Source organism: Hetaerina americana, unplaced genomic scaffold, assembly GCF_022747635.1.
Source record: "Hetaerina americana unplaced genomic scaffold, ioHetAmer1.1.p SCAF_6, whole genome shotgun sequence".
Classification (NCBI taxonomy): domain Eukaryota; kingdom Metazoa; phylum Arthropoda; class Insecta; order Odonata; family Calopterygidae; genus Hetaerina; species Hetaerina americana.
The window spans coordinates 46,068,550-46,095,235 of NW_027287205.1; the positions used below are offsets into that span (position 1 = coordinate 46,068,550).

Below are 26,686 nucleotides of genomic sequence, written 5' to 3' on the forward strand. Positions count from 1 at the left end.
ACACAACGCGAAATTCCATTTCACGGTAAAGGGTAGTGATCATATGGAGGGTAATATTCACATAAAAGTGTTGAAAGAAATACTCACATATGGGGGCCTGTAAGTTCCCTTGCAACCTGCAGTTTGAAGATAGATCTGGTGCCGGAAAAACACAGCTTGTGTAAACATGAGGGTGTCCAGAGTCAAATTATTTCGAACCCCGGCCCACCAAACTGTAGACAAGCGTGGAAATCACAAAGACTACTATCGCCTAAATACGAAATAACTCCTGGCATAAAAAATGTACCCTCTTATATCCCTGACATTTAACCCTTCGACTTTGAAGGAATACTAAGGTTAACGACTTCTTACGGGCGAAATTGAGAACTTTTCCTACCACTGCCTCTTGGGTCTTGGAGGAAGGAAGGGATGCAGATGGATGGATAAGCGCGAGGGGAAAGAGAGAGGGAGAGAGAAAAAAAGGCACACGGTTGGAATTCGGGATCGGGAGCTTTTAATTTCGCTTTCCCTCCGCTTAATTGAGAAGAATCTGGAAGAACGGGAGAGGAGTGAAAAAATGAAGATAAGAAAAAAAATGCTCGCGTGGAATGGAGGGTATGACGGGACGGAAAGAAAAGCCGAGGGGGATCCTCGGAAGGAGGGGATGGCACGGGAGGTCGAGGGGAAGGTTGGGAAGGAGAAGGGTGAGAGCAGGGGATGGGAGGGGAGAAAAAAATGTCTAAGTCCTATGAGCAATACGGAAGGAAGAAGACCGTAAGCGGCCTGCCCTACCCTTTGCCCTGCCCGACTTTCCACCCACTCACATCCTCCCCAATGCTAAAAGGCCGAGCGCGTAGGATTCTCCCTCTCTCTCTCAGGGCTCAGGAAAAGGGCGGGGGCGTATGTGGGGAGGGGAGGAAACGTGCGTAAGGGCGGACTTGAACGGTCTGAATGGGAGGTTAGTGTGGGGGGAGGTATTGGTGACGGAACGGGAAGGAGAGCGGGTCAGGGAGGGGAGAGAACCCAGGGGAGAATGGGAGGAGGCCGACGGGGAAGGGGGCGAGAGACTGCGAGGCTTGTTGAGGGGAGAGACCGACGTGGGCGCCACCGCGAATAACGGCGGCGGTTTAACTCAGTACCGTCGGAGGCGTCGATCGCGTCGGATCGCAAGGCGTCGAGGGAACTCGCTAAGAGAGATATACTTCGTTCCCGGCTCTTCCGCTCGGAGCGCCGCGGTGGACCCGGCGCGAGGAGGAAAAGAGTGTGGGGGATACCCTTCTTCTCCGCCTCGGAAACCCGAGACTCAACAACAACCATCCCCCTCCCTTTATCCCTCTCTCCCAAGCTCCCACCCGCTACTCCGCCTTGCAAATACTTGTTTTGATCATTCCCGCACGACAAGTGTCTTGACAGAGGTGCAAGGCTGCGGCAATGAGGAATATATCAATCCGGTGTACATCCGAGCTTCCATGATCACAGCTCGTTCCAAGGAAATGACTGTGATTTTTTGATTTCCATCTTCCGTCTCTCTCAGCAAACGTTTACCCCGCATTTGCAGCCTCCGTACCCTCCACAGTGGACATTTGGTGTGAAAAGTGTTGACAGGGTTCGAGAGAAAAAAAAAAACCTCGCCCCACCCGGGTGAATGCGAGGAGAAATCTTCTCTCCTGTACCTAAATGAAAAAATAAGATCAATCACTGGTCCAGGATAATTTACGGAAGAACAAACTGTTGCAGAAATACTGGAAAAAAACTGCGTGATGGTACTTGTAGATGCTCTGTACTTCGTAATCCAAACACAGTTTTCGAAACTGTTCCGGGATACGAGTTCCTCGCATTTTAAGTCCGTGTTGAAACAAATGTGACTCGAAGCTAGTGAAAACAAAGAAATTGCTACAAATTAACACTGAATTCAATGAACTGTGTATTTTATTATTAGGATACCCCGATTCATAGATTGTGTCGAAGAGGAATTCCGGGAACATGTAAGGAGCTTCCTACGTAGAATGAATTTATTGTCATTAAAATTTGTTATAAGTGTGGAAATTTAATGTTCTTCTCCTATATCAGTGTGTATACAGCCAATAAGAATATATATATATACACATATATAAATGTAAATTTATGTATTACAGTGAAAGAGGAACCTCTTTACGACTACTATGTCAGTAGGTATTCCAGAAAATAGTTGAAGGTTTTAACTTCTCGAGGATTAACACACGAGGAATTCTTTAAAAAATAGTCTTGACTTTTCTCTTCTTGGGTGTTACTTATATAAAAAGTTGCTTCCCAAAATAGTTTAAAATTCAGTGCCCAATAAAAAGATGTTTCTTTAGGAGTCTTAAATCGAGGAGTTGGAGCTTACGACGTCGGAATTTCTTCAATCTTACTTATAAAACTAGACACGTTTAGGGAACTTTCGTATACCACATCCAGTAGATTGCATCACTTTATAGCGAAAATGTTGTTAGCCGGCTTTTTATAGTGCACGTAACTGGAGTCTTAAATATTGGATATTCTAAAGGGCTCTGAAGATCGAAGAACAAAACCCCTGGAATTCACATCGGAGGTGTCTCTCGTAGTGGAACTCAGTGATACCAATTTGTTTGGTAGTGTTTTGTGCGCGCACCCAAGTTATATGTCCTGCAAATCGATTTTCACGCATAAGCTTACTTGAGGTACGTCCCACGGTAAAAATATATTCGTTCCAAGTTCATATCACCTAATAAAACTTGCGCGATAGTGTTTTCAATCGCAAGGAGAAAGCAGCGACATTCTCAAAGGATATTTCGGAGTGCATGAAATCTTGTGGCTCTGTGCGAGCATCCGTGTGACCTCACCAATCCCTCACTCTGGAGAAAACTCGTCGAGTTCTCCGAGCGTAAACGGCGGGTAGGTATCCCCAACAGTTCCCCCGACTCGGCCGCCGCGTGGTCGTGAGCGGCTGCGAGATGCTCTCGCGTGTGATGCCGGTCGACGAGGCGGGATAAGCCGCGAGCCTCGAAAACCTTTCATTACCCACTCTTCCGGAAAAGGAGGAGGGCTTTTTCTTCGGCTGTCGTCCCGGGATCGAATCGGGAACCAACCGAGGAAATTCCCACAGGACGACGACGAGAGGAATCACAAGGAGGTGGAAATACTCCCACTGGACGGGACCATCGCGAAGGACGAGAGAAACCATCACAAGCTGCGATGGGATTTTCAAGAGCGCTCTTCTTCGTGCCCATATTTCTCCTCGAATACGGTGAGTTCGAGTCATTCTCGTCCTTGCGTGAAAGTTTACACGTATGTAGTGCCTCTCGAAAAAACTATGGAAAATACCTTCTTTGACCCCAAGATTAAAAATTCGTGTTCCCATCACAAAGAGCAAACTTGTAGAATTCGTCGTATGTAACTGTGTGATTTTATTTATATTTAGCGTAAATGTTTTAAAGACTTAATAGCTGAAAGAAAAAAAGGCGTATCAAAATATCTGGGAAAATTTTCATCGAGTAGACAATGTACTTCGAGCACTATATTTCTTAAAAAAACTAAAAGCTCAAAAGAAAGCAGTTAATTTCTTCAGGAGTGCTATCAAACAATCTCCTATTTCAGAGCATTTTTCAAACAAGAATAAGGCATTCTCTCTTTGAAACACATACTCTTATCTCACGGTAACTGTATTTTTCAGCAATTATGCCCCCATCTAATCTCTTTTAAAGGATTTTGTTTGACACGACAGCGGTACACGAATATGATTCACCTATTTAAATTAAAATCGTCTTGAAGATTTAAGGCTTCAATTAATGTCAAAAGTTATTCAGTGATCCATCATATTATTAACAAACATGTATGGATGTTATGAAGTGAAAATGTGTTAGATAAAGAGACGATGTTGTGAACGGAATTTCCTCAATCTAATGTCATTGTGTAGCTTTAAGGCTAAAACTAATATTTCCTTACGTAGTCGGTAAGTGATCAGAGAAGTGACTTGAAGGAAGTAATACTTTTATAATATGCAAAGCCAATACAGCTTACAATAAAATTTAAATTTGCTCTTTCTTGTTTACATTTCTTCTTTTCTTGATTATATTTTTCTTTACTCGAGTACGATGAAGGATATTTTTCAGTTCAACCACAAAAATAAAATGGAATATTAATATCAATCATAAAGGCTCGCTGCATAGCTAATGATTTTCCAAAAACTGGTATGGAGTTATCATGTCGATTCTCGAAACACACACAATAATACTTTCATTGTTAAGCTCTACTGACAAGAGGATATAATATATACATGTAACAATATAACGAGAATTGTATCAATTCATCTCCTTTTTACGAATTCCTAAACAAAAATTCATCACCATTATTTCCTCGTTATTAGGAATAACGGTCAATTAGAAACGAAGGTATAAATAAATACGATTTTCAAAGAATAATGACTATGAATGTGATGGTCGAGAGAAAAAATATTTAAATTTAATTTAACTGCATTTTTTATCACGAAAATAGGAAGATAAAATAAAAAGAAGCTTATATCACGACACTTCAAAGATAAACTTCAAATAGCAAGATATAGATAGCTACGACGATTGGACAAATATCAACCGACCACCATAATAGAAAAAACAACAATAGACAAAATTTTAAAAAACTATTATGGCAAGACTAATTTAGGGCAATTAATTTTCATTTTGTTGAATTAAAAAATACATGTCCTTATTAAAGGAAATGGGATCATGTAATGATTTTCGAATTTTATTTCCTTTCACTCAGGTATTTTCAATAAAATGGCTCCTGTATTCTTTCATGCATATGCTAATTTATTTATTTTCATTGACAATGCTTGTTTAAAAAATACGGCATTTCGAAGGAATTCCGAGGAGCAAAATCAAGAAAGTAAAAAGATCCTTCTTCAATGAGCGATTTATAATTTCAAACGGGCTGGATATTATGAATTGTGTACTTAGTAATCACTACCGAGGTTTAGTATTATTTTACCAGAGATTGGAGTTCAAACAGGGTTGCAAGTGTTTCACACACTACACTATAGGTTCGTTGGATAGGACGTTTAACTTCTATTTCGTACGTATAAGTGCCATTAATAGTAAAGCTGCGTTTTCTGCGCAATATTTTCAATTACTTAAAAAAATATTTCAACCTCTGCTAAACGACTTTTCTCCATGTTTCATTTGATAAAACGATTCATATGTTTGCCAATGATTTTCCAGCATTCATTTTACATTGGTATCAAGGGCGTAACAATGAGCTAAATCATCGAGTACCTATAATTTGAGAACCTACCTCCTTATGCCCACATTTGGCAGTTGAAAATTAAAACCACGTATATTGTGGTAATAATAAGATAACTTGTGGTTTTGCCCGTTTTTCACGCACGTGTTATCCAAAAAATTATTAGTTTACGAAAAAGGCGTATATTGTCGTTTACCGTTAAAAGGATAGCAGAATAAACCCAACGAATAAGCAAATAAAATATTAGACGAGAGATAACTATGCCAATACTGACGCAAGTTTGTAATGCTTTCAGTTTTCCTAATAAAGAATGACGATCGTAATTGAATTTCTATTGCAAAGTAAAAATCAGATCATCTTTGGGATTGTGGTTACTAATTTTATTTGGAGGATTTAAATTCTATCAAAAGCATAACCCTGCTGCCCTGCTAACTTTCATAAAAATCTTATAATAATTCATAAATAGAATGTAAATTAAATATTTACCTGGAATAATCACCTAGTTGGCTGTTTCAATCAAAACCAGTCTTTCGTGCCAGATGCTTAAAAATGGAGAAGCTAAGCCTTCAACTGTTGATTTTTACGGAGTAGATATGCAACAAAAAAAAACATGAACGCTGTAACGTTTCATCTTTGACGTGGTTTATTTCAACTTGTCATTACATAAGCATGTCAACATGCAGCATGCTCATTAACACTTTTGTAATTTGGAGTGTGATTTAATTGTTATTCAAGGAAGGGAATCTGTTAAATCTTGTCATAATTACCAAAATGCTAAAATGAATAGGAAAATGAAGCATACTAATCATTAAAGGAGACAATTTTTGAATCAAATATATCTTTATGCAAAATAATAACTTGAAGATTTTCCACCAAAAAAAGAATAATTGATTACCATATCAAGCTATAAATACTATCATGCCTTCCTGACTAAAGTGCGACTTTGACCATGGTCCATTTGTATGTGAAAACGTTAACGATGAGTTCTAGGGAAGGCCTTTTCCCTGTTGGGTCAAGGGAGAACAATTTTACAAACTCCCTCCCAGTGACATGAATTTCTACCAGCGGAAATTATCCGTAAATTAATTCAAATATGAAAGCAAACAAAACCCAGTGAAAGGAGGCTCAATAACTGTGATTAATATTCAAAAGAGTTTATCTGTTTTAAGCCTTGGCGTGGAATTGGAATAAGTATATTCTCCCCAATTACCGTCGCCGGATCCACATTGCCACTAAATACCCCGCTCCCCCTGGAACCGCTGTATTACGCACACTGAGACAGCCAACTGCCCGGCCACGGCGCCCCGCGCCCCCAAAATCCCATACGGCACCACCATTACCCCCGGTGTCCCTCACACCCAGCCTTCCGCACTCGTTACGCAGTCCTCCGCGCTATCGCTCGCACGCGAACTGTCGTCGCTGGTCCCCTCTTTTCTTAACCCCTCTCTCCTGGAACGCCCTTCCTGTCCCCACCTAACTATCCCGTCGCTTGAAACCTTCGATCATGGAGGCTAGTTTGGTCTTTCTCTCTTTACCCCCATTCTTCCCCTAATCCACGAACTCGCTCGTCCTTCCCCGGTGGTCACGCAGAGATCGACTCAGGGGACGACCGGGAGAGCGGCGAATCCTCCCGGGTGCCGTCCGGCCAATTCCCCGTCCGACTCGCCCCTCCGTCCTAGAATCCACAATTCCTTCCGTCATAACCCTACAATTCAGCCTTTCAGGTACGGACATTTCGTCCAACGCTCCAGAAAAGCATTATATTTTTTATGTAACGCATCACTTTATCACTCAGGCACGTCCTCCTACGATGAATGCCTAGAAGATTCCCAATGCAAGTGTATAAAATAACATTTGACGGAAAGAAAAATGTTTATAATTCAACAGTTATTTAAATTATATTTGACTAGCCTTAAAATATTGGAATGAAATTCTATAAGCATATGAGAATTAAGGAATTTTAAAATCTTTCATCTCGCATTTCAAAAGTCCAACGGCCTCTAATGTTTTTGGGCAAATGAATGCTAAGTGAAATGACAATGAACTTACCCTACTATCAGTTATTCAAAGGAGTTGATAAGGAGCATCTTGATTTCCTACCTGAAAAAAATTAAATTCAAAGGTTATTTTGAATATCTCATATTATTCTTCCTTCCAACAACAAACATTCGTTCCATATCCCTTTATTATTGTAAGGCGTCATTAAATACAACAGGGCTTATAAATTGTGATACGGTACATAAGACTTAGAGCCAGGGGTAGTTAATGCTAATATCACCTCCGGATATTACGAGTAACGATGGATTTTAGTAAATAGGAAGAAATCATGCAAAAATATCGCCCATTACACTTAATTTTGTAACAATGTGTGATACCTTTTCTATGCTACTTCGTTGATTGCAAAATATTTGCTATTAGACACCATCAAGCAAAAAATGACATTTTAATAACCACTACATGCTATTATAGACTTTCAGTATCAGCAGGTACCAGTAGCTAGGTTCTTCGAACTTTTCCACTGAAAATTTTTCAATACACAAACGAGTACACTCGAGAAGACAATTGTTTTGCCATCTGGTTCATTATATTTACTTTCAGCTAATATTAAAACTTGTAAAAAGTGACTGAGGTAATTAGGAGAATTTTATTAAAACAAATTAAATGATCCTATCAACTTGTAAAAAAAGAAAGGTTCTGAACCACTGATTTATCGACGCAGGACCTCAAACTTTGCATGGCAACTAGGAACCTCAAATATCACATGAGAATACTTGTGATACCGGAGGCGCTGAAACAGGATTTATTGTTGGTAATTTCCTGAAAATTCTAATTCTAAAGTAAAACTTTTAGTCCCATACGTACCATATTTTAGTTTTCAAGAAAATGTTATAACTCTGAAGCACTTATACAAACTTTCAACGTAATCTTTGCCACTTGATATAGATCATTGATGGGAAAAAATACTCAAACAGGCTTTGATTGATACTAATAGTATGGAATTTCCCAATATATGTTTTAGTTTAGTCATAACATTATTTGAAAAGAAAATAAAGAGAACAGTATTATTTCCACATTAATCTAAATTTTCAACCTCGACAAATTATTTAAACAAAAATATTTTCAACCTCGACAATTGTGGTAAAAGGCATAAGTACCATTTAATAAGCATTGATATTACCATATCCTACTCTATATCAGGTCCCTCTTCATCTCCGAGTACTTTCTTCCTCCCTTCATCCCGTCGAACTTCCCTATCCTGGATTTTGTGTTTTGTTAGGAGTCACAAAATGTTTTATTTAGTAGCTTTGTCCATCCAAAAATCTAACTTAACCGGTAGATTACCTAATAATAATAATTACAATATCGTATCGGTGAATTATTAAAACAGTAAAACGCTAAAATAAACCCTACCGAATGCTCGTTGAAAACGGAATATGACCTAGCATTTTGTCTACTATCGCACAAAATTTGGTAATTCGAAATAGAGCAACAAATTATTTAACTTCTATTTAGCGTGAGGCGGTGCATTGAATTAAGATAAGAAAACATACGTATTTTACGTGAAACTCTCTAGCGAAATTACTTTTATTAAAACTTATCACTGAAAACAAATCTAAGTTTGAATATGTGGCTTTTCTACACAAAATGTCCTGAAAACAAGTGATATTTAGACTATCTTCGAAAAAAGAAACTTTCAGTTTTTTCTCCTAACTATTATGAAAAGGATTTAAACGTAATATGTCAGAGTCATCGATTGAACATTTGTGAAAATTTGATAAAATGCCAAGAGGGATACCAAAGGAAAAGGGAACGGTTAGAAACAATAGTTTTCAGAAAAAGGAAGAGGTTTCAGGGTGAATTGTGAAGAAAGTGAAGTATAGAAAATTGAAAACATTGAAGGAAGACTGGTAATTGGGAGTGCAAACGTGAATGAAGAACGGGAGAGGGTGAAAAAAATAATGAAGGTCATATTCCTGGCCGTGATGAAGAGCGATTGATACAACATTCGGTCTTCCGACATGTAATTAGGGAGAAAAGGAGAGCTAACCTTGGGCTGGACTGCAAGGATTTAGATGATCGAATAGAAATTCAGATTATAACGTTATCACGCATAACTCATAAAACTCTAATGTAATACATAACTAGTTTCTTTGCGTCACACCTAAATGCTGACAAAAGCACTTTCAACCTACGCGTTACGTAATTATGGGAGAACAGTATTAGGGCCATTTAGAGTAACTTACTCGACAGGAAGATATTTTGCATTGTAAAGATAGTTCAACGACGATGTATTTAAATAAAATTTGGAACCAGAAGAGATTAAGCATGGATAAACTGACATAGAGTAAAACATTTCCAAAATAAGTACAGTTCATGTGGAAAACTAAAAGGTAAATACTATAAATCCATATGCCTAACACGTGAATTATACAAACAGGTGCACTTTTGAACTTATTTATTTCTAAATATTTGGTGACGTGAGTTTCACAACGTTGTTCCCCTAAAAGAGCACAGTTTGGTTACAAAGAAAAATATCTTACTTTATTTACAATTTACGTTCTAGGTTTATGCAAACGAAAATATTTATTTATTTATTTGGTTTCCTTGCACGGATAACTTTTATAGCTACGAAGCGTGAATTTCAAATGGAAGTACATAATTAAACGATTGATAGAAAAATGAGCTACAAAATAGTCGCGGATATGAAAAAATCGTAAAATAACATTATAAACAAACACAATATCCTTTGCTGTTTCATGTTTTCATACATTCATTCCCATTTATATATTATCCATTGTCCTGATTGCAAAAAGAACGTAGAGGATAACCAAGCTTTTAAGGATTTCGCAGGGAGTGTCTTTCTTATCTAGGCGTACATCTATACGATGCTCTACTGAAAGATTTTGAAGGGAATGCAGGTAATTGACTTTCGTATAATCTTACATTTTATTTACAAAATAATTCCTAACTAAGGCAGCGCAATAATGAACAAATAAGGTTTGCTCGAAAGATAACTTTTGAAAAAGCAGGAGACCTGCTAATTGGACAACACCACAATCTTATATAAAAAATGAATATCAATATCTAGAGAGTGTATTTACATTATTTTTTTAAATTGTTCACAGGCAGAACATTAAAATCTGTAAAAGATAATTTTTCTGCCATTCATACCCACGAATCATTTCCCTACCTGCCGATTGTAATTGTTCATTAGGAAGCCGTCCAACTGTTTGAGCTACTGATGTTTCTTAAGGTGCCTGAAGCAATTCGGTCTTCAAACCCGACAATATTAATGCCTCGCATGCAGAAAGATTATCCGAAAACATCACATCCGAATACATGTAAAAATCTTGTGAAATATGCCGGGATTAAAAGAAGATTGAAAAAGATCGCGGAACTATTTTATTTGCCGATGCCATAATGCAAAAACCACTAACACGTATCTGTGAGCATCAAGGAAAACTGCAACCACCGAAGTTACAGCTAGAACCACAAATGGAACAGGCGTCTTGAAGCCAAGATGATTGATTGACTTGGGAGTAAAGCTCGCCCGCTCTCTCTTGGAGCATCTGAACTGATAAAATAATGCTTATGACTGTCTCTCCAGTATTTTTGGGCTCACCTAGTCTTGTTAAATCAAAAAGAAGGATTGAAAAAATCCTCATCATATAAATGTATTTGATGTAGCAGTGCTCCGGCAGAGCGGGATTATAGCATGAAACTATGCTATGCTTTAATATGCCTAAAATTTTGGTACGCAAAAAATTGACAATATTTGAAAGATATTTATCTAAACGCAATTAACCGAAAAAATTATTTGAAATTAAATATTTATTCGAGTATAGTGCATTTCTCGCCTGATCAGTTAATGGATTATCCCTGAAGTTTATCCGAAAGCGAATTAACCATAATATTCCGGACATTTAAATAAGATACTTCTTTTGCAAGGTACATTATTTGTATATCCGTCAACTCACTTAATCTTGACCTGATGTAAGACTTAATCAAAAGGAATTTTTTTAATCTTCTTATCACTTGAGATCCGCCTAGTTTTTACTAATCGTTTAGTTGAATTTTGTTTCAAACAATTATTATTTAACATGTTTCTCGTTCCATTCTAATGCAAGAAAATATTTTGATTTCTTTTTTAATAAATTTTAATTAATTACATTTCTTCTCTTTGTTTCCTCGACTATATTTGAGCTGTTCTCTACAAATAAAACCAGTCCAGAATTGGTTACCTGTTCTCATAATTTTATCCATTGTAACAATAGCTACTACTAAAGCATTAAATTAAAAAAAGATGGCTAGTTTAAGGAATAGAATGTTTCATACGGACAAAAAAGCTTTCATCTAGTATAAAGAGTTGGTATTTGGACCGTCCCTTGCGGCTATTTTCTTTTCCATTGGACATTATTTTGTACGCATACATTTTTCCTGATGTAATATTTTCAATAGCCTCGTAACTTCTATCTGCCTTCATTAGGAAAATAACTTTTTCAAGATTTTAAGAAATAATTTTCATAGAAAAAGTTATACAATCTGTGCTGAATGATTTTCCTAGGGTATAAACAAAGGGAGCCACATAAAAAAAATCACTGTACGAAATCTCTCAAAGTTAAAGGACCCCTATTCACGGGTTTGAAGTCCTAAGAAGACATCTAAAAGTTCAGGCGGAATGGCTGACTCAGCCATTCACACCGTCAACAGCTGAATACATCCAAGGGGAATACCGATTATGGCTTCACAAGAAAAGCACCAAATCTTTCGTCAAGCTTGCTAAACTTGGAAATATTTGACTCAATGATGCCGCTTCATGATTTTCTCCATAATGTGCTGGTTTAAGGATCTAAAATACGTATAATATTGCTAGTAAATTAATTCTATAGCACTTGTCTGCCTACTCATGAAGGTAATTTTTGTGTTTTAACTGAATTTGTAGGATTTGTTCAACACTGGCATGTTAAATTAACCTCTGCTCTTAAAAAAAGCTATTTTCTTCCATGTTATTAGATTGCGGCAAAGGCTCACACACGTTGGTCTACATGTGCGTGTATCACCAACTCAGAAGTGTTCTTTACGAAATTTGATAAGGTTAATGGTCCTTCTGGGATACCATATGCCGGGAAATGCCAGTTTAAACATCAAATCATACATCAGTAATGAAGTTCACCAAAGCAGGCAAATGAAAATTTTTTTTTTCACCGTAATTAAAAGCCACTCCGCTCTATTGACTCACTCTTAGTCATTGACTATCAAGCTTATCTTGAGTATTGACAAATGATTTACTCATGTGTTCTAAAACTTTATCTTTCTTAATAATTACGATTCAGCAATGTAACCATAATAAATGTTAATATGAAGTAATTGAAAGCCAGAGCATTGGAATATTTGCCATAATAATTGCATTAACCTTACTTGCGAATATTTAAATATTAGTTTGTCTAAGTATAAAATTTATAATAACCATTTTCGGTAAATCGCTTTTCTGCCAAAATTATCCACCTTATCATACTTGAGTACTTAAAACTCTTCGCCACATTCTACTTCGAAGTCTGAATTTTCCATATTTTAGCAAACCAATAGTTTTACAGGACGGCAAGCCACTTCCGTTCACGAAAGTAGGATGACAATAAAAAATTAAGCATAGAAATAAAATCATTAGCTTACAAATATTTGCGTTGTAGACTAGGAGGATACAACTCTGTAGTAAAATCACCTGATCCGGTGGCGGAGTGGTAAAACTCTCGCCTGCTTTTCCTGATGTAGATTCCCGAGCAGATGGGTCTTCTTCCACCTAGGATTTGGATTGTTGTTCATGTACAATAACTGCCAGGAAATTGTTCCGCTGGCCAGGAAAATATTAATTAATTCTGATAACATCAAGTCTTTAGTAGCCGAACAATTTCACCAAATGAAGAGGGTGCTTAAATACATTATCCGACGATCAATATCGCAAGACGATATATTTTTACATTATGAATTACTTCTACTCTTCCTGAGAAGGGGAAGACTAGATTCTTCGAAAAGGAATTGCAACTGCTAGCACATAGAATCAATTATATTACTCCATTTCTATAATCCTTGAAATATTTCATCCCATTTTTCCGCGCCCGAATTAGGTGCCAATTGATTTACGGAACGCTTGGTTACATAACGTTGCGTCAAGAAAATGATAAGTAATTAAGTTGCGCCATACATTCCCCAGAAACCCTAAAAGAAGTTCTTTCACGTGTGTACGGCTAAAGTCATTACTCGGTTTCACGAATTCTTTCTCGCTAGCCGAGGGAGATATCACAAACCTGCATTTCATTCTACTCTGCCAATTTGTTTCTGCGGAAGAGAAAGGAAAAAAACCCTATCCCGTATGATGTAAGCGGAGTAAGTGAGCCAATTTCGTGACGGGATAAGCTGCGAAATTGAGACGCGGGTTCTGCGGTTCCTTGGATGGGTAGGGGTACATGGAGGCTGAGAACTGAGAGAGGCAGAGGAAGAGAAAAGATATTTCCATTTCACCAGTTTCAAAATATAATCTGTTGTGGTTTCTACTTCTCGCCATTGCCCTTTGCAGGAAGCCCGAGGATTTACAAAGTTTCCCTTTTTACCCCACGCACCAACCGCACTCACATAGGAGCACTTCCCCGAAAAAGTGCACTCGGAACGAAATTATCCGCAACCCCGCAAAAATTCTTTCCGCTGCGGCATGACAAGCTGGTTTAAGGATTTTTACAAGGTGTCGATGAAAGTTCGGAGTGGTCTCGTCAACAGAAAGCAGTGGTGGGGTGAGAGAGGTGAGGGTTGAAAAAATACGTGTGGAGTCAAGAAGTTGTGGGATGGATCGGAAAAAAATGCCTTGGAAGCTGTTATGGAAGATAGAGCTGCGAGCTGAGGAAGTGGCGTAAGATGGGTGAATCTCCAGTGAAACCCGTGAAACTCTCCTACGGGTGTCTTTCCTTTTCTTTTTCGGCACCCAAAAAAAATCCAGAATCCACGAAAAAAAACCCCGCGGGCACACAATCCCTTCTCCTCTAGAGTGACTGCCCAAAAATGAATTCCGAAAGAAGCATATGAGGAGATGAGGAGAATGGCTGGCAAAAAGAGAGACAGAGAGAGACTGTGAGGGAGAAGTAAGCAGAAAGATGATGAAACGTAGGGAGCAGGATGCGTGCGGAGAGGCCCGGAGAGGGAAGGTGGGATTCACGGTGGGAATAGGGTTAGCGTGGCCCAGTAGATGGAGATTTACGACTCGTGCAGATTCAAAATGAGGTAGGGAGGGGATAGGTCTGGGCGAGGAGTAGGAGGGAAAGGACGGGCTGGGAGTGGAGAGGGGACGAGAATGTAGGCCGGGCTGGGGCGAGGAGGAGGATGATCCGAGGGGAGAAACACGGCTTATAAAGAACTCGGATCAGCGGAGTATGGGGCAGGAAAAGTTCCTTGATTCCAACCCAGAAGCGCGCACAAAAAGTTCGCCATCCTTGTTTCGTAAAAATTTGGCGAGAGGGAAAAAATGAGCGGCAGTTCTGACAAAGGCGCGAAATGAAATTATTACAGCTAAGTTCGCTGCGATGAAACTGACTCGTTACTCACCAGGAGACAACACCTAATTTACAAGACCAGAACTGTCTTATTACAAGCTTGGCTTCCAAGTAGCTAAGCTCATGCTATACTGACACCAATGCTCATTAAAGTACTCAAAGGCCTGGCCTGGTATTAACTTTCGTGAATCGCCGTTTTTTTGTAGCGTAACTCTGGACGAATTACAATAAATTCTATAACACGGAAAAATCCAGCCGGCCCCAGGCATCTTCTCGAGGATGGCATTATGGTTATCTTTATATGCATTACATTTAATCAAAGTGCTGCTGCATTTAAAAATGTACTAACATATCTTCATTCTGCAAAACTTAAGTTTCAAGATGAATTTAAAAACCCGCAACAAAACACTGGGTCTCTAAACAAAGACCATTATATGCAATACAAGAGAGAGATGCCTTACGCTAATTTCTTACGTCCCGTATTTATTTTGTGGTAGGAACAACCAAAAAATATCTATCAGAACTTTATTTTACAAGTCAATTGTTTTCAGCGACAAAACTATAGTTTTATCGAATTGTTATTTTTAAAATAAAACATTAGCAACCCATTATAAGTCATACCTTTTCGTCCTTTAATACTTTAGGTTTTCATTTGAAAAAATAATCAATATCAATATATTCGAAATGGCCCTCTGTAATATGAATTCCAGGATTTTTAAGTGCAAGTAAACAATATTTGAAAGGAAGATTCAAAGCTATTCCTGCATACACTACCATTCAGTGGCTGAGAATTACCATGAAGAGGTCTTTTTCTCCATAATAATAATCATAACGAACTCATCTTTATTTCCAAGGGGAACAATTTCATTTCTAGGGTTTCACATTCATATCACCATAAAAGCGCAAATATTAAATAAAAACAAGCATGTCTCTATCCAAATCATAGGACAGGAAGATATTTAATTGACAGATTCTCAAGTAATTAATTTTGAGATCTTATACGTGAGGTTCGAGCTAAACTTCTACTAGTCTCTAGAAGCAGGAGAAATTCCTTCAGAGGAGAGACAACATGTCATATTCTCTGTGCTAAGTGTGTTGCCCAGAAAATTTTTGGGCAAGGAAAACAATATGCTGAATGGAAAATCATATTGATTCAATTTATAACAAAAAAAACCCGTGTTGGGACCCAAACTGTTCTGCTCTAAGTAGTAGTCGAACTCCCTAAGCACTGAATTTCACAAGATAACACTGCTGATACGTTTTTCATGACAAGAGGTAGCTGTTAGTAGGAGAGGACACCGACAGCTAAGGTCAATTATGACACTGTTTGGTGATAAATTTTGTAGGAGTAGAAAAGAGAAAGTGGAGAGAGCTTCCCGACGTCAGCTGTAGCCTACTCTTCGCGAATGCCGCCTAGAGGTCCTAACTTCTATTCCCACAATCAACACTCCATTCAAGGTAGATTTTTGGATAGATGGATCCAAAATAAGGATACACTTTTTTGCCTCATTTATGGAAAAATAACCAGACACCCGTCACCAAAATAATCCTCCTTCAATTCCGTAAACATCCATCCTCCTTTCATTCCGTCAACCATGCCTATCTTTGATAGTCCTCCCGTCTATCAAAGTTTCCAACATCCCATCGCCAATCAAAACGCCCAGGATTCAACTTTTGTCTCCTTTGGATCTCTAACTCTGACCATGTCTCGTATTCCAGTATATTGATAGTATTAAAGAAAAAAAAAGGTATCGCAAATGGCCTAACCGACAAAATATTACTGAACCTTGGGATGTCCAATCCTGTGATTTGAAACGAACATGAGATCCTTAAAATGGCTGGGTGTGTCATAAGTGTGTCCAATAATTTTGCATCGTGACATGAAAATGGATATTTATTATGGCCTTTCTGTGGTAGTACTTTCATGCTTTCTATATAATAGTCATCTACTATAAACGTTTGCTTACGAAATATGTTGCAATAAAGAAACAATTGTCATAAATATACGTACAACGTTTGATTACACATAAATACTACAAAAATCATCTCTATCTACCTTCTAAGAGTAATAATATATGGGTGGTTTTGGAGTTCCCTCCGCAGAATTAATTTCTAGCCCATTTTATAATCTGCACATTGGAATTAAGTATATTAAAGGATTTTATCCTTGTGAACCTCGGAACTTTCACAATGATTGATTAAAATCAAAGCATGAGGTCTCTTTCTATTACGACCGACTTTCAATAACTTTATACTAGTCTATAACTCATCGCACATTTATAATACAATCGCGGTGTACATGGCTGAAATTTTTCAAATTGAAAGTGAAACAGCAAAAATATTTACCATATTTTACAAATCTCTCACCGAGATTCAGACAGCCATTTATTTAGTTTTTCTTTCAGAAAAAAATATGTATAGCCTTGATATGGAGTGTGGTTTTGTGCAGTGCAGAAGCTTGGTCTTGGAAGTAATATGGTTGGCATAGATTTTGAGGACCTGGGGATATGGGATAGGAAATGTAAAATGGATAGATAGGAAAAGAAACGAGGAAATACTAGGCGTGGTGAGGGAGCGGTTGGAAAAAATATAAAGGAGCCTGGAAGGATGGATGAGGAGCATTATACAAGTAATTGGCTATGGGATGTTGAAGACTGTGATAGGGGAAGGAATGTTAGGCAAATGAGGAAGGGGCAGGAATAGAATAGTGATGTTGGACGGGATGAAGGAAGGAAGCGTGTACTCAGAAATGAGAGGGTCTTTCTGTAGAGTAGGATGATGGGTTGTGATTTGTTAGGTGCAAAATATTTATTTGGTAGTGGTGCAAATCCAAAGCCTAACTTAACCGGGAGATTACCTAACAACGCAGAACAAAACTGAGTACGAGGTAGGAAACGATTAGACAGGTTGGATGAAATAAAGATTCGTTGCCGGTATGTGGAGCCAAATAGGGATTTTTCGTGCAGGGTCAGGTTGTGTTTTAGGCGAGGCTAAGAAGTGTGAGGGCAATACAAGTTAGTCCATTCACAGCTAATTTAAATAGTAGATTATCGAAATATAATTTATGCGGGCTGGAAATATTTTAGAATAGTCTAATGTCATGTTCAATGATAAGTAATAAACATTAAGTTTCACTACTACCAAAGTATGAAAAAATATCAAGAATGTGAGCGTTTTGAGATCTCCACGACTTTTTTTTTAAGTCCTTCGGTAGAGATAACAAGAAAGTATCAAATTTACTTCTATACACAGCAGTGAAGCTCAACGAACACTTTCAACAAGGGGCCAACGAAGCAAAACCTTCCCTAAAGAAAGCTAATGGCAATAAAGTCAGGGCAATTATCCTTAGCATTGTGTCGCCTCTCGGCCTTTTTTTATACGTCGTCTCTCTCCTGCATTCCCCATCCCAACTTCTACCCTCTTCATCACTCCACACCCCCTTCATCCGTAGAAACCCTCCAGAAGGCATGACGCGACACTGATTGGGAGGTTGATGGGTCTCGAGGCATCCGTAATTGGTTCAGACGATGAGGAACGTAGATACAGAGGAGGAGAGCGTGGAGATGGGAGACGAGGAGAGTTCTCTCTCTCCTACTTCTTCTTCTCTCTTGCGTGTTTGAAAGGGAGGGTGAGTGAATATCGGAGGGTGGGGTGTGTTCGTCGTCGGAAAAAGTGGAGGGGATGGCAAAGAGGAGTGGAGGTTGAGGGAGTCATAATGGACGGGAAGAGCAGAGTAAGCGTCTGTAGGAAAAATCGAGAGGAAAAAACTGCAGCGAAAGTTGTGGGGGAGGATGGAGAGGGGGGTGGTCAAAGAGGAAGTTTCGACTCTGACAAGGGTGCAGAGGAGAGGATCACGGTATACGGAAGGAGGTACACGAGAAAGGGGGCAAGTTTTGGCAGGTGATGTAAATAGTTGAAGAAGATCACTCCGAACACGTGCATTCTCCTTTTCCGAAACTAGAAGTTACAAGGAAACTCTCACTCACACCACTACGGTTTTCCAAAAAAAAGGAAGGACCAAAATTGAGTGGCCACGCCTGCATGTTTGTGATCTTCCAACTGCTTCTACGCTAATTGATTCACTAAAACTTTGCTCCTTAGTTCTAATACACGGGGTCATTACCAGAGTAGTCATTCCCTCCCTAAACCAATAGCATCAATCATCATTCCTTCCTGGGCATGCCATAGCACTTTACAAATTTGGTTTTTATAATTTGCAAACTTTTAAGGAGATTGTTTTCCGACAGAAATGAAATTATTCGAAATTTGGGATGTAGAGCAAAGCTTCTCACAATTTAGAATAAAAAACAAAATACAATGATAAGAATAAAAAAGTTCATTAAATTTCCGCTTTCACGAAAAATCTTTCGAGCTCGTTTGACCAAGGTTTATAAAATTAGTTCTTTAAATGATATACAGCCTGACAATTATAAAAATGAACATTACCTGCATTTATCATGGAAATTTTAATATTGACATTTTTCACATGCATTAACTTCGTTTTTCGAAAAGAGTTTCTTAATATTCGCGAATATTACAATTCCCTTACCCCTCCTTTTGCCACCTAAGCTCTTCGTCTCCATGCATCCAATACTCATATCTATAGAAAGTGAAGTGCAAAGTTAAGCGAAACTGAAGATAATGTCCCTTGATTCACGGGATTATCTATGGCGTGGGGTTTCCGGAATGGTTTGGTTGTTCGCATTTAGGTTTTGCTAATACAAGGCGTTAAACTCGGCGAAATGAGCAACATCAAGCTCACAGGAACGGTAAATCAACCAATATATGGGTTGCCTATCTGCCTAAATGAGATGGTAGACGAACGGCAGATTCAAGGAATAACATATCTTATTGTCCTCAGCAGTAAATATTTATAAATAATAAATATTGATAGAAAATACAACATATTAAATCCTTTGCTCATAACGACACTTAGATATAAAATATGCCATTTGTAACAATTAGTAAACTAGTGCTCCGTACTTAAATATTCCGTAAGTACTAAGGATTTAAAAATATTTTTCTTCTTTGGTTTAAATTTGTTTATTTTCTTGCACCCATTCCATTATTTCGCCTTTTGTTGTTATCGTCAGCTAGTGCCTTCATTTCCATATATTAGCTAGACATCTTCCACCATCTCCTCATTTATTTCTTTCTTGGCCTTCAACTACCACGCATTCCATTTTTTCTCCTTCCACTATTGTCCTTAACAAACTCCGAAGACAATTGTTCCTTTTGAACTCGCCCCTTCGTTGCAATGTTTTCTAATGAAATTGAGTTTTTATCTATAATGAAAGCTCATTTTTTATTAGCTCATCTACCCAATTAACTCTCAGGATTATTTTTTATATACCTATAAAATTCAATACCGTATCGACAACAATTTAGGCGATATTTTGCAGATTTTAACCAATTTGAATTTTTTATTATTATATAGATTTTACATTTTATTAAAATTCATGGATTTTTTCAATAACTGCTAGTTTAGAATAATTCAGATTTATGCAGGACCATATGAAATACAATGGTAGAAATGAGACTTTAATTGGTATAAATGGATAGAGACCATAGACATAGTTGACGTATTTAAGTTGAGGAATGCGTAGAAAAAGAAGCTGGTTTCTGATTAACACTAATAACACTTATGATACAACATGTCATACATGAAAAAGGAGAAATTATTTTAGGTAATAGATATTAGACCAAAAAATAGGATGGAAGAGATATTTGGAGTATGTTAAAAAGTAAAAGTTGGCATTTCGAAGAATAAAGAAAGAAGGAAAAAGAAAGAGGCATTTTGACTGCGTGTGAACTGGTTAAAAAAAGTGCATGCAGAAGAAACTATAAACCGTAGAGCGATCGTTTCTAGAGCGGTAAAAGACTCTGAAATGATGTTATATAACAAATTTTATAGACATATGATGCATGCTTATACATGCCATTTGAAGAATTCTTTCAATTTAATGATCAAACAAAGAATTTCTTTGCCTTTCATTCGTGTTTATAATCTAGAACAATACTGTTGGCATAAAAAATTGTTCTCTTCTAGCTTACCTCAGTTTCAACATATTTTCAATAAAAAACAACACTAACATTATTCACATACTCATAATTAATACTAGGTCAGAGGCTGCGGATAAGATTTCTGTATACGAAATAGCACAAATGTCACTCGACGTGGAATAAACATCGCAACTTGTGATTTTTAGTGCCTATGTCGACGTAATACAATTAGATTTATTGAATTTTGAAAAGCACCGGTGAATGTTGTGTGCTGATGTCTTCGTCCCTATGGGTAAATTGGGTTAATTACCAGTAGGATAGAGTTGCCGTTAATGATGGTCATTTTACATATTACAGGAGTCACACATTTGCAACTTTTTAACAATTACGAAATCTACAAATATGTCACATCACTAGAAACCTTTTCAGATGAGATTCTTAACCCTAAAAGAATATTAAATGGTCGAATCGTTGATTGAACAACAAAACTAACTAGCTTCCATGCGTACTTCATAAACACGCTCAGATTTCATTGTCAAAATATTAAAAATTTCGTTTCGGGAGAGTTCACAGGAGGTTTCGAGAACAGTTTTAAGTTTCAATATCAAAATTCGGTTACTATATTTTTAATAAAAAATAAAATTACCCTGTTCATAGCTCAAAGTAAAATAAATTTGAAATCATATATTGAATGAAAAAAGTCAATCCTGAGATATGCAGGAGTGTTCAGTCTCTGTCCATTAAAAAATATCTTAAACGGTAGATTCCCAAAGAAAGACCATTTACCAAAAGTTATAGGAGAAATCCGCCGCGTAAGATGAGACGAGTTACATAAGAGATGTTCATTTTTATATTTTACTGAACGGAGGATAATGAGAGACATTTAATTCCGGGAAAATAATCATCCTGATTAAAAATAACGCATTGGCTTTTATTAAGTAAACACTTTTTCTTTATCATCCCCTAAATCACCGGGTGATGTAAAGCGTGGATATACATTCGTAGAATGCTTAATGAGCGACAGGCAAAGTGTATCGTATCTCTAACTCCTCTTTCTAGTAGATATTCAGGAGTAGCCGTCTGCTAGAGAAAGTGCTGGAAACGATCCCCACGTAAAAGCATTCCTGTTTTGAAAAGAAAATACTTTTTTTATAAACACAATTTTCTGTTGTGAAAGGAATCCGAAACTTCCCTAGAGGTAGGATAGGAAGGGAAATCTTATTCTTTTTGTCATTCCATTCACGCCCTGTTTTAGGAGAACCCCAATGGAAGGATCTGCATAAAACCGAGCCCCACCTCGGTGTGGAGTTTGCTTGGCACGTCAAGCCCCTCGGAGTTTCTTATGCGGGGATAAGTGGCTTTCCACTCCGCCAGAGAGACAGAACTTTTGCGACGTAGAACGCACGTTCCCTCGCCGGCGAGGGGATGAGGAACCGACACTGGCATTACCCGGTTCTTAAGGAAGGTGCCAAAGCAGCATGGCGTTTAAAATCGCCTCGTTGGGCTCACTTCTCGGTACGACCTCGGACAACTACTTGCGACCCTAAAGCTTTACTTTTTAGGAATGAATGTTCCATACAATCAACCCTTGAATACCGAGAGAGCGGGGAATACGCCGTAATGATTACGAACTCTTTATTCCTCCTCCTACATCGAATACATATAGTACTTCTCATCGTTCGTTTTTATTTTTGTCTGCGAAACACAAATGACCTTTTAGACGTCATTAAATATTATAGTTTCAGGATAAATCTCACCATATCATCTTTTAGGCGGATTACTAAAAAATCAATTCAGCTAACGATGAATGAGTCATTGATACTGCACCTAAAATTTATTAACAAATTTCGAAATAACTGCAGATTAGGATCAGTAAAACCATGAAGCTGAGAAAGGAACGTGAAAAATATACAGTGATGGAGAATTTTTTTTCAATTCTGGAAGGTAAGAAAGACGAAGGGTGCTTATTTCAACTGTAAATAAAAGGAGAAGATTTCGGCGGAATTCCGAAAAAGTTAGGAGAAATGGATGCAGGGAATTTCGAGTGCAATGGAATAAACACAGAGACCTGTGCAAGAGGAGAAAACGTTGAGTAAGCGAGGCAGGGGGAGAAAAAGGATAGGCATGTTGAACTGGATGAAGGACGGTAGAAATAAAAATTGGACGGAATGAAGGTATGGGGATATAAAAAAATGGTTTGATTTAACGCGTTGTTTTAACTTACGTGCTTGGTATAACTTAATACAATAGCAATGCTTAGTCAATGGAAAACCAACTTTTACCGGAAAAGGCTGTAAATACAAGTAAAGCTCAACGTACGAGTCGATGGGATTGGAGGAAAATAGAATAGAGATTTTGTAGAAGAATTCTAGCTAACCTGCTAACCTTCACGAGAATAATGCAAGTTGATTAACATGATTATACAATTTTAAAATTCAAGCCAGGAAATCCTTGAGAAGTCCTTAATCCTCCATTATTTATTGAAATTAATCATTAACATATGTAGGCTATCAGGTGTATCAATTCAGTAATGCATGTAGCATATTGTACGGAATTGTGCAAAGTTGCAAATAATTGGCGAATTGCATTAATGTACTATTAAAATGAGAAAGAAAAAACTTTGTTCCTTTTCAATGCATAAGAAAATACTGAACAAGTCTGTGATATGATGTGAGAACATAACTTTTAATTTTTAAAATACCAGTATATTCTATTGTTTCAGGCTTCACTTCGTCGAAGTATTTAATATCCATACTAAAAAGAAAGACTCGTACTTTTCCACAGATTTTATTATACGGTACAACGCGTTTCACCGTATAATAAAATCTGTGGAAAAGTACGAGTCTTTCCTTTTAGTTTAGATAAAATACCAGTCTTTAGGAAAAAACTATTATCCAAATTTGCGACTTTTGAGAACTTGCCATGGAAAATAATACAGTAAATATATATGAAAAGGATAGATACACAGAAAATTTATAAAACGGCGGTCTGGAAAAGTGGCAAACAAATATGCTAAATATATATGTATCATATGAATTTTGGATTAATTAAAATTATCCCTTTCCATAATAATAGGTAATATTAATCTCACGACGAGGTAATTCAAACTGATGAAATTTTCTCGCGAATAACACGAAGAATTGGGAAACTCTGATACTGGAATAGCCTTCACCTAGTCGCTTAGAGCTGTTTGAATGTTTTCAACTGTCCCAAAATGCGTTCCCTTGAGGTGAATTTTCAACTTCGGGAAGAGAAAGAAGTCACAAGGACTCAAATCATGCGAATGAGGAGACTGAGAAGCCACAGGAATGTTTATACTTGCTAAACACTACTGCTCCATTTGGTCTTGTGAAATGTTTTTTGGAACCACTTTTTTCCGCACATTTTTCTCATCCCCAATTCATTGGTCAAAATCTTATCAACGGTTGTGTGATTCGAATTCAACTCTTTCCTGATCAATCTGACAGTAAAGGGACGATCTGAATGCACAATATCCCGGATTCTGTCAACACAAAAATTCCTTAATCCACCGAAATATCTTCGTAGGCCTGCTGAAGTTTAGCAAAATTTTCCGTTGCAATGTGCCCAAGTCTGAAGCAAAACCTGATAGCACACCGTTGCTCGACATTGATGTCAATCATTTTTATAAAACAATAGAAAAAACTGTTCCATAAAAAAAATCACGACGGACAACAAAATGAATCGATCGAGTTCAAACCCATACTGAAGGCGGATCACATGTTCCCCTGGAGCCCCTTCAAGCCCAGGGCCTCCAGAGTTGCCAAATCGAACGCTACGTTGCCAGTCTCATTGCTTAATTTACAGACCTCGTATACAAGATATCCTAGCGGTGGTGGACATTTACCACGTAGTTAGATAAAAACTGAGGTTTCCTATCGGCGTCACGCAGAACTGCACTTAGACCCTCCGGTCACCAGGCTTATATCCAACGGAATACTGCACCCCGGAGTTTAGAAGTTATTTCAAAAGTACTAATTGCATAGGTATCTTAATGACATTGACAATTTTAACAAGCGATTTTCTTTCGAGATATCATAAAAACCAACACTAAAAATTTGAACTCAATGGATTGATGCGTGTAAATATATTATCATACATTGAAAGCAAGCTTGAACATATGGACAGACAGAATCTCGATGATCTTTAAAACATTTTTAACGTTAATGCACTCCAAAACATGCGACTTAGATTAATACTTACTATTCCAAAAACTCGGTAGAGAATTTTATTTGTGATGGAATATCTAATTTTGACATCATTTTTATTATAAGGCTTATCTTTAGTCTTAACTATTTATTTATCACTGAAATGAGATATACATGAGGCGTTAGTATTTCTAGAAATATTTCACTACTACAGTTTTAGGCACAGAATGGTGGAACTCCTTAGTAATGAAAGAGGACACTTTGCATTTCCAAGTAGAGTGGTCAAGCAAAGTGTGTTCTTTCATCACAATGTCGCTAGCAATTGACAAAGCATGCGTTACTTATTGATTGGCATTATTTGCTTAATTTTCGCAAAAGTAGCTATAGCGATGATATACATTTTGGGACTAACTTAGACCGTACAGTCACCTCAATTCCTATCAAAATTAGATTGTCATAAATTTTCGTGAAATAAAAAGTTCATAGAATAGTATGCATGCATGTGTAAGAAGCAATATGATTTGAACCCAGTTATTAAAATTTTGCACGAAACTATGATGATTGTGAAATGATGGCTTGAAGCTGTATACAAAAACTTTCCTCAAGTTATGGTGATATTTATGGTAATGATAATTAGGAGGAACTGTGAAATACAGATTAGAAGAGCGTGAGATTCAGAGAAGTTACATCTCGGATCGATAGCACACTGAAAATGTTGGGTTAACTACATTATGAGAGACCTATTTTCACGCTATTTTTACTTCTGAGATAGATGAAGAGTCAGAGAGAGAAAGAAAGCTAACGAGGAAGTGAGAGTTGGGAATAGAATTTAGCAGCTGGCGGATATAATTAGTTTTGAAGTACTAAGAGATGGGAGAAGAACCATGATAGGTTGGAGATGCGGAAAGAAAGTACCCACTCGAGTATCGCTACGTTAGCCAGCGCTAAGGGAACGGCATCGGGATGATTGGAAAGAATCCAATCTACGTTGATGAAGGGAGCGGTATCTTCTGCGGCAAGTCGGAGTTTTGGGTTCTATGGGCCTACCGCGTGGCAGAGTTACGGTCGAGGAGAGAGAACCGAAGGGGGAAAGGGCCGAGTTAGAAGGTTAAAGGGGAAAGGGTTCGAGGAGTTAGAGTGGGATGGTCGAAATGCTGAAATAGATCGGAGGTAAATAGGTTGAGGCAGGCCTCTGATTGAGTTGGAGGGGAATAATTACTCCTTTGGACACGTTGGGGAGTTCGGTGTCGAAGTGCAGAACAAACTTGTTTGTAAATGAATGAATATCTGCCAATGTCCGTTTCCAAATGTACTCCTTTATGATACGGAGCTAGACGATAGCGCCAGGACTGAGCCGACCATTACTCTCAGTATTCCTTCCGGGGTTAGAAGTATGGGGCCCTAATTTAGTTTTTCCGACTGATATAAAATGGACAATTTCATCAAAGCATTCAACAGCATATAGGACTACATTTCGAAATAAAATATTGAACAAAAGAAAAATCAATGTGGCTAGAGTGTTGATTCTAATGTTAAAAACATAAGCTTATAATGATCAGGTTTAAAAATTTATTTTTTCAAGGTTAAAATACAATAAGTAATAATATTGGCAAGCTTTTCCAAATATATTCTTCTTAAAAACTACAAAGGGTGCATCTAATCCTTATGTAAAATGGGTATCAGATGATACTTCCGAATATATTTATGAATGGTTTTATTGAAATATTTTATGTGCTATTAATGAGCAAAAACATTCCTGGTAACTTTGGA

General features: G+C 37.7%; 1 protein-coding gene across 1 annotated transcript in view; it reads left to right on the top strand.

Moving 5' to 3' along the window:
• The first annotated feature begins 1,131 nt into the window (after positions 1-1,131).
• The window catches only part of LOC139695092 (neurotrimin-like), an 864,799-nt gene continuing 839,244 nt past the window's right edge, over positions 1,132-26,686 (top strand). The window contains exon 1 of the mRNA XM_071593718.1: positions 1,132-3,223. Within this exon, the coding sequence (XP_071449819.1) occupies positions 3,172-3,223 (52 nt within the window). The 5' untranslated portion in view covers positions 1,132-3,171. The remainder of the gene's footprint in view (positions 3,224-26,686) is intronic.